At 29.8% G+C, this 14,152-nt stretch overlaps 1 protein-coding gene across 3 annotated transcripts; it reads left to right on the forward strand.

The window, feature by feature from the left end:
* The first annotated feature begins 438 nt into the window (after positions 1-438).
* LOC114182110 (isoliquiritigenin 2'-O-methyltransferase-like) lies at positions 439-11,690 on the forward strand. 3 transcript variants are annotated; one of them, XM_085672252.1, is made up of 16 exons: positions 3,183-3,373; positions 3,621-3,672; positions 3,768-3,840; positions 4,526-4,666; positions 4,760-5,027; positions 5,107-5,182; positions 5,279-5,406; positions 5,476-5,575; positions 5,650-5,776; positions 5,859-6,016; positions 6,086-6,206; positions 6,310-6,480; positions 6,565-6,633; positions 6,720-6,788; positions 6,871-6,939; positions 7,021-7,450. In XM_085672252.1, the coding sequence occupies exons 4-16, from the start codon at positions 4,526-4,528 to the stop codon at positions 7,225-7,227; spliced, it is 1,704 nt and encodes a 567-aa protein (XP_085528378.1). In that variant the 5' UTR covers positions 3,183-3,373; positions 3,621-3,672; positions 3,768-3,840; the 3' UTR covers positions 7,228-7,450. The 3 variants fall into 3 exon arrangements, with proteins under 3 accessions (XP_085528379.1, XP_085528378.1, XP_027924672.2); XM_028068871.2 differs by having other exon boundaries at positions 3,233-3,373; positions 3,621-3,840; XM_085672253.1 differs by lacking the exons at positions 3,621-3,672; positions 3,768-3,840; positions 4,526-4,666; ... (10 more) ...; positions 6,871-6,939; positions 7,021-7,450 and adding exons at positions 439-982; positions 10,908-10,972; positions 11,290-11,690 and having other exon boundaries at positions 3,060-3,373.
* Positions 11,691-14,152: the final 2,462 nt, after the last annotated feature.

Genomic DNA, 14,152 nt, shown 5'->3' on the forward strand with positions numbered 1-14,152 from the left:
CCAATTTAGCTTTTTATACTTCGAAATACGTTAATTTAGTCATTTTAATCAAATTTTGTTAAGTTTATTTAACATTTCAAGCGTGTTTCATAATAGTATTTGACTTAACATTAAAGCAAAAATGTGTCAAAGTGTATAAACAACTCAAATACAATCGTGAAATGTTGAAATGTATATGAAACATCAAATAAACTTAACAAAATTTGATTAAAAGGACTAAATCTACGCATTTCAAAAAATAAAAGATTAAATTGATCCAAAGTTTCAAAATAAACTAATTTTAAAATTACTGAAAATTAAATGATAAAAACATATTTAACCGTGTAAATATTTTTATTATAATTTTAATAAAAAGTAATTTGGGGATTATAACTTTTTTGGAGTGCAAGAAGGAAAAAGGGGAGTGCAGGATGACCTGTGTTAGAGATATCCAGACACAAGTGTTCTACTTTTTTGTTGAAGAGTGACCCGTATCTGTTTCCAGCCACAGAACAATACCGACAAGAAGTGATATTTTTGGTAGAAAAAGGAGCAGTGAGAAGAAGAATTACGCAGATCGCAGAGACAGCAAAAGAAAGTGTAGAATGGATTCCCATTACGCAGAAGAGGAAAAGGCATGCATCTCTGCAATGAAGCATTGCTTTGGTCCAATATATTGTGCAGTTTTGAATGCAGCAATTGAGCTAAACTTGTTTGAGATGATAGAAAAGGCATCTCCAACATCAGTTGGTGTGACAGCATCTGATGTTGCCTCTCAACTTCCGACACAACACCCAGAATTGGGTCGCAGGATTGATCGCATGCTGTCTCTGCTTGCATCTCACTCTCTTCTCACTTGTTCCACTCGCACAAACCAAGATGGTGAGACTCAAAGATTCTACCACCTTTCTCATCTTGGTAAGTTCTTCGTCAAAGATCACAGCAATGGCTCTCTGGCTCCCCTGTCAACTTTTTTCACTCACCCTTCCATCCTCCATGTCTTGTAAGTATCGCACTTCCATAATTTAACCTAAATGCATTCATATTTTTTTTATAGTAATATACTAATTTTTCAGCTCAATGTATATAGCTGTATTTTACAAAATCAACTTACTATAAGTTCACATAATAACTTCAACTCGAATAACATAGATTTATATTTTGAAATATTTTATTGACATTTTAGTAAATAAGTTTATCTCTCATCTAACTTCATAAAAAGCCTAGCTTCTAAGCTCACTGACATGATTCCAACAAGACTTATAGCTTGGGTCAACGCCTAGGTCCAAATCATGTTCAAGACCCAATCCATGGCCTACATGCATCTCAATTTTAAAGCCCACCAAGAGGTCTAATAACAAGGAGCATGCTAAAAAAGATCCAATTGAGTTTCATTCAAGATGGCCCAAACTCACATAGGCTTCTCACACTCTTCAACGGGCTAAAGAAGATGTTAAGATTTGAGGAGGTATATCAAAGAGCAATAGAATAACAATAAAATTGACATTGTTTAGTCCTTGTTTTCTAGAATAATAAATCAAACCATGTCTAGTTGAATTGATAAAATTGGGCTTGACTAAGCCCAATAGGAGATTTGGCCATGAGCTACTAAAGGTCCAAGGTGGACTAAGTGGAAGTCAACATTCCTTCCTACACCTTATGGATCCAATGCATCCAAGGGCTAGGAATGTTTCCTCCTTTTCCAAGGCATCATCCAATGGCCATGAGCCTTGTTCCTTCTCCAAGCCATCTTCCACAACCAAGATTAAATGCCTTTCTCATCCAAGGGCTAAGAGTGCTTATGTGTATTTGCTTTCATATAAAAGTCTAAATTTCAAGCTATTGTAATCACTCTTGAAATTTCTAATAGAATGTTTGTGTTGAGATCACTTCACTCTTCTATTATTTTGAGAGCATCTAAGCTAGAGGTTTACAACATTTCCTCTAGCCACCTTCCATTAGCCTAGTTTCTAGTCTAGTTCTCCTTTCACCACTCCAAATTCCATTGTTACAAGAGTCTTAAATAATTGTCTCCATGCCATTTTTCGCTGCCTATGGAGTTCCTACCAGCCACCACACATTGGAGCTCCATCTAACTTTATAAACAAGTTTTTAAGGTCACTGTTATTTTATTGACCTTTTAGTAAATAATTTTATCTCTCATCTAACTTTATAAAAAGCCTATCTTCTAAGGTCACTATTATATCTCACTTATACATTAAAGTGGTCATATTTTGATAACTATCAAATAGAAAAAAAAAGTTAAATATATTTTTTCCTTTAACTTTTATCTAATTTAGTTCTCTAACTTTAGAAATGCATGAATTTAATTCTTTTAATCAAATTTTATTAAGTTTATTTAATATTTCAAACGTGTTTCATGATATCATTTTAGTTGTTTATATAATTTGGTACATTTCTACTTCAATGATAATTGAAAAACATTTTTGAAATGTCAAATAAACTTAACAAAATTTAGTTAAAAAGACTAAATTCATGATTAAAATAACTAAATTCATATATTTCTAAAAATAAAAATTAAATAGAGATAATGTTTTAAAAGAGACAAATTTCAAGTTTTAGTGAAAGTTAACTGATAAAAACGTATTTAACCAAATAAATAAAAGATTTCATTTCACAACTCAAAATAATAATATTTTAATTATATTATTATTTTCTTTTTTTAATTTAAAATTTTGATATATATTATTATATTATTAAAATGGACTATGATTTGCTGCAATTTCTATAAAAATGTGAAAGTATATTTTTTTTAATATCTTTTAACAACTCTTTCTTTCTTAAAAAAGTTTTATTTGTTTGGTTGAGAGATGAATAAATAAAAAAAATTGTTTAGTTAAATTTTAAGTTACTCATAAATTTTTTTTCTTATTTTTATTTGAGTTTTTATTAAATTTTTTTTGTCTATTGAATATTTAAAACTTTTACATTTTTTTAATGAAGTTTTTATAATTTACATTTTTTTTATTAATTGAGTGACGTGTTATTTGGTGTAATTATTTTGTTTAATTGTCTTTATGTTAATATATATAATTTTGACTAGGTGTGTTCTTTTTTAGGGTGAACTATAAGGAGGTACTTTTGGAGTTTGAGAAGGGGTTGTACGAGAAAGTTCATGGAGTTCCTATTTATGAAGGCATATATTCGGATCCCACACTGAGTAATATTTTCAATGAAGCAATAACTAATCTTGGCACAATCGAGATGAAAAAGATTATAGAAATTTATAAAGGATTTGAAGATATATCTTCGTTAGTTGATGTGGGTGGTGGTATTGGCCAAAATCTGAATATCATAATCTCCAAGTATCCTTCTATAAAGGGCATTAATTTTGATCTGCCTCATGTCATACAAAATGCTCCCATTTATTCAGGTATCTTTCATTCTCAAATCATTATTATCAATATGAAATAGAACCTATTAAAAATTATTGTACAAAATATTTTTTATAAGTCATAAAACCAGCATAATATTTTTAATGTAAACAAGTCTTCTACTATATATCTAAGAAAATGTTATGATAGCGAAATTACTAAATTAGACACTCCCGTTGATTGACACGTGTTCTAGATTAGGGTTATTTTAGTCATTTTGTTGTTATATTGTTTTTGGCGGTGCAGAGAGTTAAATGATGTGATGGGCTGTGACATTTGAAAAATCTTCTTCTGCAAGGCAAGTTTCCTCCGTCGTTCTCCAGCTTTCCTTCTTTTCTTTTGTCTTCCTCCTTCTTCTTTATTTCTTCATTTTCTTCTTCCTTCCTTTCTCAGTCGCGTAGCAAAATTGGTTACATTTGAAAATTCTTCCTCTGCAAGGCAAGTTACCTGCGTTGTTCTTCTCCAGGTTTCCTTCTTTTCTCTTCGTCCTTTTTCTGTTTTTCTTCATCTTCTTCTTCTTTTGTTTGTTAGTTCCGTAAGTTAATATTGTTTAACTTAAAGAACTACATTTTATGTGTTCATCTTTGGTGTTGATATTTTTTTTGATTTTCTTAAAAGTTTAATATATTTTTTATTTACTGTTTTTTCTTCTTGATGCATCTTTCTTTTTCATGGTTTGCTGTTGATATTTTATTTGATTTTCTTAAAAGTTAAATATTTTTTTTATTTACTGTTTTTTCTTCTTGATGCATCTTTGTTGTTCATGGTTTGTTTTTTTACTTCGTCATTGTTGTTTATTGTGTTTTAAAACACTTTTATAGAATTATTTTTTTGTACTTGGTTATTATGCTGTATTATCTTTTGAAATCCGTTATATAAGTTTCGTTTTGTTTGAGATATTATTTGTTAATGTTTTTTTAAGATGTTGTGATGTTTTTGTTGATAACAAATATTTTTTGTTATTTTGAGGACTTCTTTTTGTTAATTTTTTCAGTTGTATATGATTAGAACATATTGAACACTATTTTGTTTTGTTATTTTTGAAGATGATTCTTACCTTAATATTTTGTTTACTTAATTTTTTTTTTCTTTATTTCTGTTCGTTGTGTGGTCCGTTGAAACTTAAGACCTAACTTATTGTGACATATTAGATGGCAAAAAAATTTGATATGATCAAGGATATTGATGGAAAAAGGGAGACGTTGAAACTTGCTGTTAGAATCGTAGATTTGTGGTATGTTGAGTCCTGGGAATCCAAACGAAGTATGGAAATGGTTCTGATGGATCAAAAGGTAATGTAAAGTACCATATTTTAGCATATTGTAAATTTGACTTTATTCGATGACAACTATATTTAACCATATATGTTTTAATTTGTTTTTCAGGGTGATGTTATTGTTGCAATGATTAAGAAGGAAGATATGGGTGTTTGGAAAGAGAAGCTAAAAGAGGGTGAAAGTTACATAATGCATAACTTTAAACTCTTGAAGAACAGAGCTCAATATAGAGTTTGTGAGCATCCATTTAAGCTGTTGTTTATAGGAGCAACGTCTATACGAGCACAACCCATTGCAAGCATACCTAGAAAGCTCTGGAAGTTCAAAAGTATAAAGGATATCATTGATGGAAAGTATTGTTCTGATTTGTTGGTTGGTAAGTTTATTGTTGTATCTTTATGTATGTGTCCTATATTTTGTTTTTTTGTTAATCTATTAATTTTTTTGCATGTTAGATGTCATTGGTATGGTGGACAATGTAGAGGAGAAAGGCCATTCGAAAAATGTTGTCTTTGACCTGAAAGATTTGAGGTTTGTTTCATTATATTTGCTTTTTTATATTTGCAATAGTTTTATAATTATTTGATAACTATTTTTTTTGTTATTGTTGTTATGTCCTTAATGCAGTGGTGCTATAATCTGTTGCACATTGTGGGATTCGTATTGTGAGAAATTATTGACCTATTGGAGGACATGTAGTCAAACATCTAATGTTGCTATTATTCTTACTCAGGCTAAGATAAAGCCTGCTTCAGGTATGAATAACGTCATTACTATATTTAGATTATCATTATTATTTAATCTAATTTAATTTGTTTGTATAGGTCCATGGCCAGTTTCACTGTCTAATTCTTGGAATGGTTCGAAACTGATCATAGGCGATGACATACCTGAGCTGATCAATTTTAAGAAGCAATTCGCAGAGTATGTTTATATGTTAGGCATGTATTTTTCATTATTTTATTTTTCATAAACACTAACAAATATGTTGTGTGTAGAACCTGTGGCAGTGAAACTTTTGAGGAAGGGAGTCAATATAGTGGCTCTTCACAGATTAATCATGTTGATAGGTTTATGTATAAAACCGTTGTTAAAAGTGTTTCAGAGATTATGACTGTATTAGAGGTAGTTCTTATGTTTGTAATTTTGTTTTAAATCTATTTTGTTTTTTTTGATCATATTATTTACCTTTTTTGTATTCATATAGGAGATTTCCTGTGTTACTGTTGCACGTACACTTAAATTTAACTTGGGAAATGATGGATGGAATTATCTGGTGTGTAACTTTTGTGGGAAAAGAACTCACGAAGTTGGTTCCTTTAAGTGTCTTAGTTGTGATGCCTTTAATGATTCTCCAAGAATCCGGTTAGTATATTTTTAATTTATATGTTATGCCTTATGTCATAGTGTTATTTTTAATATAAATTTTTGTAGGTATAAGCTGGAAATTCAAGTGACTGATGGGAAAAAGGTGGGCAATTTCATGCTTTGGGACCAAGATTGCATGAATTTAATTGGTGTTTCTGCTGCTGATTTGAGAAAGAAAATGATCAAGGTAAAAGAAATGCAGTATGTTTTATAACTTAACTAATTTTACAAGAATCATTTTTGTAAACAAGTTACTAATAATTTATTTTCTTCTACTTGATTTACATTAGCATGGTGAAGACGATCCAAAGTGTTTTCCAGAGGATCTAGATGTTATTTTAGGATGTATTTTTGCTTTTAAGGTTAAGCTTCAAGGAAAGAACCGACCTGCCTCAGTTATGAGAGTTTCTACTGACGTGGAAATTATTGATCACGTCAAAGCACTACTGGGACAGGAGGAGGTAGTATTGCAATATTTTGTATTCATAAGCTGAATTATCAATCATAGTCGTATTAGTAATTGGTTTCTTTATACCAATTTACAGGCAAGCTTTGTTGGTGAATGTATTGTTAGCTGTCCATCTGATATAGTTCCTGATACTTCCAATTCCTCAGTAAGTATAGTTGAATTACATTTTGTTTGTTATGACAACAATGATAGTTTTTGTTTTTAAATTGTAATTGCAAATGAATTATGCAGCCAATGGTTATTGGTAAATGTAGCAATGCCAGTCTTCTTGATGTACCAACTTCTAGCGGGACTTCTTTAGTAAGTATTTTGAATATGGTCATTTTGGTTGTGAGGTAAATTGTTTTACAATGTTTGACATGAATTATATATATGTTGGCAGGCAATTGAACTTGCTGAATGTATTGGTAATGCTGCATGTGACTTAACAGCTGATACGGATAGTTCATTGGTAAGGATTATTTTAATTCAGTTAGCATAATAAAATAACTGATTCCTTGAATGTGTAACATGATTATGTTCATTATTGCAGATGTGCCTTTCTTCCACCGCTGATGATGAACCTGATATAGTTTTGTGTATGACGCCCTCTAAAGATGTTTCTGCTCGTATTGATGATCTTCCAGACATTCCATCAAGTATCATGGAGTTTGATTTTCTGGAAGATATTCCTCTAGCTCAGTTATCAGCTACAAAGACTACAAAGCCAACGAAGAGTATCAAAAAGGAGAAATTATAAATGTATTAATGTGCCCAAGAAAAGTCTGTTAAAATATTTTTGCGAACGTTTTTATCTTTGTCAACCATATTGTAATTTCTATAGTAGACTCAATCCCGGTTGTGTTATCATGAATTGTACTTATGGATTTTGTGAATCATCTTTAATAGTTTTGGTGGTGCAAAATTGTAGAACACAATATCGTAGAATGGTAATATAACGTTATTGTTATTATTATATTTTACATCTTCTTTTTTTCAAGTAACTATATTGTCAATTTATGAAATTAGTGATATATGTTTTTTAGTGTTATTTAGTAATGATTTAAGAGAAAAATTAAGGATAATGACTACTACGGTGTTTGAATATTAATTAATACTACCATTAATTATCATTATTATGCAACATAATAATCATACTATCACAATATTTATATCGAAAGCGCCCCAAAATAGAATTGCTAATTAGAACTATAATAATACATTTTTTGTTATAATTGATACAATTGTTTGAATAAAGAAGTTATCCATGAACTATAATAATACAACGCACGAGCAAAAACTGTAATAGTTAGAATTTAAAGCACTTTTTGGTTTGGATGGGATGATTTTGGATTTCTCGAAAGGACATTATATTGATTGAGAGGACAAGCATTTAAATCTAATACTACTGTTGAACATTAAAATTTGCAGAGAAGTAGTCAATTTACTATTACGGAGAAGATTTTGATGGGTATCCTGAACGAAAAGTGTTCAACCTAATATTTCATTGTGCTATTCCACCTAATGTTAAATTAGGTGAATTGAAAATGCAGTATATGTGATAGATAAGACATGTTAACTTGATATGACCTTCATTTAACAAGCCTAATGATATCTGATGTACTACTATTACTATATACACGTTTTATTTTTGGCGGTAAAAATGGATGGATTGTTCCATCCATTAACATATACACCAAATATTTCAATGATGTGAATCTGAGGAAGAATTTTGTTATGCAGATACAAAAATATGGTAGAACACCAGATTTTTGAGGCTACTGATGACTTGAAGCAGATAACTTTTATACTTGAGCAATGAAGAGTATTATTTGGCTGCTGGATGATTTTTTAATTTCATCTACAATTGTTTTCTAGGAAGTTCGTCTTAAATCTTCAATATGTATTACAAAATGTCTCCATAACATTTACAGATTTGTTTTTGAAATGTTGTATTGTTGTGTTAATTATTTTCATGTACTGTTTTATCTATTAGGATGGATAATGAAAATACCAAGTCCAGTACAAGTGCAAGATTAAAAAGGAAACAAATAATCCAACACAAGAGGATGAATGCTACGTGCATACAACAGAAACACCGTGAAACAAAAAGACGAAATTGTACACCATTAGCTGATGTAACAAGTTTTTTTGTGAATGAAGGAAGGTGTCATACGGAATTACAAATGAAAGGTCCATCGAATTTTGCAGTTCCAGAATTGTGCATGGCCATTCGTCAGAACATAGTTTTTTCTCCCTTTCACCAAGCCTTCTTTGACAAATTTCGAATCCAGATACTACACTCAAAGAAATATTGTCAGGAACATAAATATAAACCAAATATTATTAAGTCATAACTACAACTATCAGCCATACCAAAGAAGATGAACGAACATCATAAGAACTTAATATTTTCTCACAATCAACATAAACAACTTCAACTTGGTTGCTACCACCAGCCTGCAAATCTCTACTATAATCAATTTCAACTCCTTCCACCGAGAAGATCCTGTGAACAAACACATTGTTTCCTACATAATTTAAATGTAGGAAACAAGGAGAAACGAACCCGTAGTATGAAAGATACTGACAAAATCCAAACAACACCATTCTTCCACCCTCATCTGTATCCACAAAAATTTCAAATTTTTTGCCCAAAGGATCATATATCTTCACCGGATGGTTAAACGAAATTTTATCCTCACAAAACATTTGGAAGTAGTCGGGCAAGATTATCAACAGCTACCACAACAACCAACAGAAACCCTATATTAGTCAAAATAACAACAAATGTTAAGTAAAAATTAAAAAAAAAATTATTAAACTTACATACCGTGTTTGGAATGAACTGCACTCTAAAGGCTTGGAAAAATCTAACTGAGGACAGAGGGTCACGTGGTACACCATTGTTCCTTCTACCAGGATACACCACTTCAGTCCAGTCCAGATCGAACAATCTCATACGAAAGTAGCGATCTCCACAGTAAAGGCTAACGACGTAATAAACATCATTTAGATCATAAAAACCCATCAGCTGCTCTACCGCACGGAACTGTCTCTGAAGAAGAAGCCTGGGTTCAAACTCTATGTTGATCACGTTTCCTCTCGGATCACTGAAAAAATTTGTCCCCGGCAGTAGAGATTTGCCCCATTGTTCATAAAATCCTTCTTCAAACTCCAAAAATTCCTGTAATGCATAAAAACACAAACTTCCTTCAAAATAACAACTGTATGACTTTATCCACATGCTTCAACCAAAGGATGGAAGAAAAATATAAACTTTCGTTCAAAAACCAACTGTATACGTCAAACATACAAAACATTAGAAAACAGAACAAGCAAACGAAACTAACCTCTAAGGGTTCCATCACCATCACAGAGTTTTGGTAGAAATTGGTGAAGCTGAAATCTTTGGAGGCAGACATTGATAGTTGGACGGTTCTGTGATTGCTGAGGAGTACTGTTTTTCTTCTTCGTTTATGAAGAAAAAAAGCTACAGCCACGATATGTCCTTTTAACTAAAATAAAGCAAACGTTTTGTTCCAAATCCAAACCTTCTGACGTTTAGAAAAAATCTTGCACAATATCAGTCTCAGCACGTTGACAAGACTCTCCATAATTCCTTTTGCCGCCAACTCTTCGTATTCCCTTAAATATCTTATTTCTAATTTAATGATATTAATAATTTCAACCAAAAATAATAACGTCTCTCATTCAGTCTCAAAAATCTACTAATAGGTTTTTTTATCAATTAAAATCTTAATCTCCTTATATTCCAAATTTAATAGTTATGATTTTATATTTAAATTTACCAACAAATAATAAACTTTTAAATCATTAACGTTACAAACATAAACAAAATTAAGAAATTGAAATATTCTATATCAAATTAATTAATTGTTCGTACTTATAATATATTATATTTACTTAATAAGTATAATCATTTCATATACTCACACCGACAAATCAACCATTTCAAAACTTTTAAATCGAAATAAATCATCTATATCCAATAACATTAAATAAGAATATATATTACAACAAATTAAATTACATATTACAAATATACTTAAATCTACCTTACAACTAATTTATTATTAATTATAATAAATAAAGAATAATACTTCATTTGACCTAACTATATCAATAACATATCCTTAAATTCATGTAATCGCTACATATTATTAAATTAAGTATTCAAATCTTCAAAATATTTTCTTCCAATAATTATTTTTTTATACATAAAAATAATAAATTAAAATTTTCAACATAATCAAAATTTCAATGCAAAAAAACACGATGCACGGGTCTCCTACTAGTTTTTATATTAAAATAACCTCTCAAGATATAATTCCAACACACCCATATATGGAATTTATTGTTTCATTTGTTTATTTACTTTACAAGCTATAATGAGTGAAATATTAAATTCTTGTGAAGGGATCAAGCAAGTTGAAGGAAACATGTTTGACAGTGTTCCGCAAGGTGATGCTATAATATTAAAGGTTAGTCTATTTCTGAAATAGTTTATTTAAATAAAATCAACTTTAAGTTACAAATTAATAACGAAAGGATACTAAAATAACCTAATTAAATGTTCAAGAAAGTTTGCTAAAATATGTTCTAACTTGACTTTATAAGGTGAGAGGTTTGCACCTCATTTATATACTGTAAATTGGCCTTATCTTTATTCGATGTGGGACTTCCAACAATAATTAATTAATTTTATTTTTTATTTTTATTTAAGTGTGTCTTTCGACTAATACTTGAATTTCCCACTTCAAAAACACTTTACTTTTTCATGGTTTGTTGATAATTGTAGGCAGTATTACACAATTGGTCGAATGAAAAATGTGTAGAAATTTTAAAGAATTGCTACAAAGCTTTGCCGGAAAAAGGAAAGGTAATTGTTATGGAGATCATAATGCCTGAAGCAATTCACGCAACAGATGCAGATAAAATGGTCACTGGCTTTGACAACCTTATGTTTTTGGATGCTGGCACCGAAAGAACTCAGAAACAATTTCAGAATTTATCCAAACTCTCAGGATTTTCTCATTTTCGAGTTGTTTGTCGTGTCTTCTCAGCTTTGGGAGTTATAGAATTTTATAAGTGAACATATGTTTTTGAGAATGAGTTTGTTACGTAAATTGGTGTGTGCTTTATGTGGTTGAAGTATCTTCTAAGACAGTTTCAATTCTTAAAAGACAATCTTCTAAATAGTAAGAATTATTTTCAGTTTGTTATATATATTATCACAATATTGTTGTTGTTCATTCATTAATATTATTGATAATCAAGTTTGCTAGCTTTATTTCTTGATTGTTATTTCTGAAATATAAAATGTAATTTGAGTATCTTGAAATAGAAAGACCTTTTTTTTTTTTTCTAAATTGAATATATTTTCTTTAAAATTAGATTTTTAATTTGCGTAAGTAATTTTGATTTCTTTAAAAATTTAGTTCATATATTTTTGTTCAGCATGAAACGTTTAACCTTCATATATTAGTAAGGTTAAGATTTTGATCTATCTAAGCGATATTACACAACTGAACAATTGTATTTATATAAGAGAACTCGTGTTCTCATTTTTATACATTTGATTAAAAATATTTTAAAAGTTTTTTTTTTATATGTCATAATTAGTTAGTTAATTTCTCTTTATTCATCAATATAGAGCTAGTATTCCGTCTTAGCTTATTTTTGGATAGATATTTCGAGAAATAATCATATATAACACTAATAAGATATAAGCTTTTTTAATGAGGGACAATTTGATACCAATAATATTTTCTTCAAATGTGAGTTCGTTCACATAGTCCCTTTACATCGGGACTCCTTCCTAGAGCTAACCACAAGTACCTTTACTTGTCCCCCATTTATTATAATGGTACATGCTTGCATAATCCTCTATCAAAAAGACTTTCGGCAAGGACTTGTTTAAGTCAACCACTAAGAAACCTTCAGCTTCTCTAATACCAGATGCTTTAGTTCTTAAGGCAACAAATAAGGTATATACTGTAGTACAACTATTTCAATCTTTCCTAGCATAACCTATATGTTTAGTTGATTCTATTTTTGACCCCCCGGTACGAACTCTCAAACTCACCATACACTACTCAATTTTTAAGTTTAGATGTTAATTGTTTTGCATGTAACAACAATTATATCAAGAGGAAAGTCCTAAACCTAAGAAAATTCTCTTATCTTTGGATGATCCTCTTAGTGCATTACAACAACTTGCTGACATCATAGTTGATGAGTCAATGACGGTTCCAAGGGATTCTGATGTATTTGGGATATACATTGACATATCATTGTTCTTGCATAAGCAAGACGTCCTAAAGCTTGTGTCGAGGATAGAAGAACTGAATATTACCCTTATTTAATTATGAATGATGTAAGCCTATGAACCATTCTTTATATTTAATTGATTTATCTAGTTACTTATATCAAATAAATGTTTTGTGCTCAGGTATATATTTGGTATCAGTAACAAAGTGGGGTTGAGTCATGTATATGGGTTCATATACCCTAACTCATTAATGAAGGCGAAGGCGATAAGTTTGATTACATCCAAGCATACGTCACCATATTATTTGAACTAGGGAAGGAAATATATTTTGTTCCTTATGTTGTTGCCTAAATGTAGTTTGTTGACTTGTAATTATAATCATTCATTTTAAGGTATAACAATGAAGTTATTTTGAATTCAGGCATCATTGGCAGCACTAGCGGAACTATTGAATGACATAGGAGAGCCATGGCTCCCCCAATTTTTTTTTTTTTGGAATTTATTATAATATATATATATATATATATATGTATGTATTTTTTAAAATTATATTTGTATATTATTTATATTAAGTTTATATTATGGAAATTATAATAAAAGATAAAATAAAGAATTTAATGGAGATATTGATTTATAAAAGAGATTAGGATTTTTTTTGACTATAGGATTTTTTCATCGTATAAATTATCATGGAAGTGTGTGAGAAGAAATAAATATAAAGAGATAGATTGGGAAACAAAAGTTAGGAAACACAGATTAAGATTGAAGTATACATTCTCGCATGATCTCTCACAATGTTAGTATCTTATTATGATCTATGTATGTTAGATTTATGATTCTTTTAGTATGTTTCTTCAAATTAAGTTTATCCCAAATTAGTATAAACGTAATTATGATTTTAGGGATTCTTTGATGAAATTGGTATGAACCCTAATTATACTTTTTCCCAAATTATTATAACCCTTAATTATGAAATTTAGGGATCTTGTGTTTTCCGCTTACTATGGTAATTTTTTTTTTTAAGTTTTGAATTTATACTTATTTAATTAAAGTGGTATGAGTTTGGTTATGTTTTGCATTGTGGTAATTGTGATTTGTGAATATAAATTTTATCTTTTTTCTAAATAGGTGATATGTGATAAATTTATATTAGAAAGATTATGATAAAGAGTAAAAAAATTGATTATTTTTTTAAAGAAGAAGGTTTGTGATAAAGATGAAAAAAATGCATATACCTTTAACTTTTTATGAGAACCAAGAATTCAACACAAAGAAAAACAAATCTCTAAACTTCCTAGAGTTATATATAATGAATTTATGAGGTATGAAGAGCATCGTCAAATTTGACAATACCCACTAAATTAAATTGATGAGGTATGAAGAGCTTATC

The sequence above is a fragment of the Vigna unguiculata genome, chromosome 1 (genome assembly GCF_037176805.1).
Source record: "Vigna unguiculata cultivar grain cowpea cultivar isolate G323 ecotype 2 chromosome 1, ASM3717680v1, whole genome shotgun sequence".
Classification (NCBI taxonomy): Eukaryota; Viridiplantae; Streptophyta; class Magnoliopsida; order Fabales; family Fabaceae; genus Vigna; species Vigna unguiculata.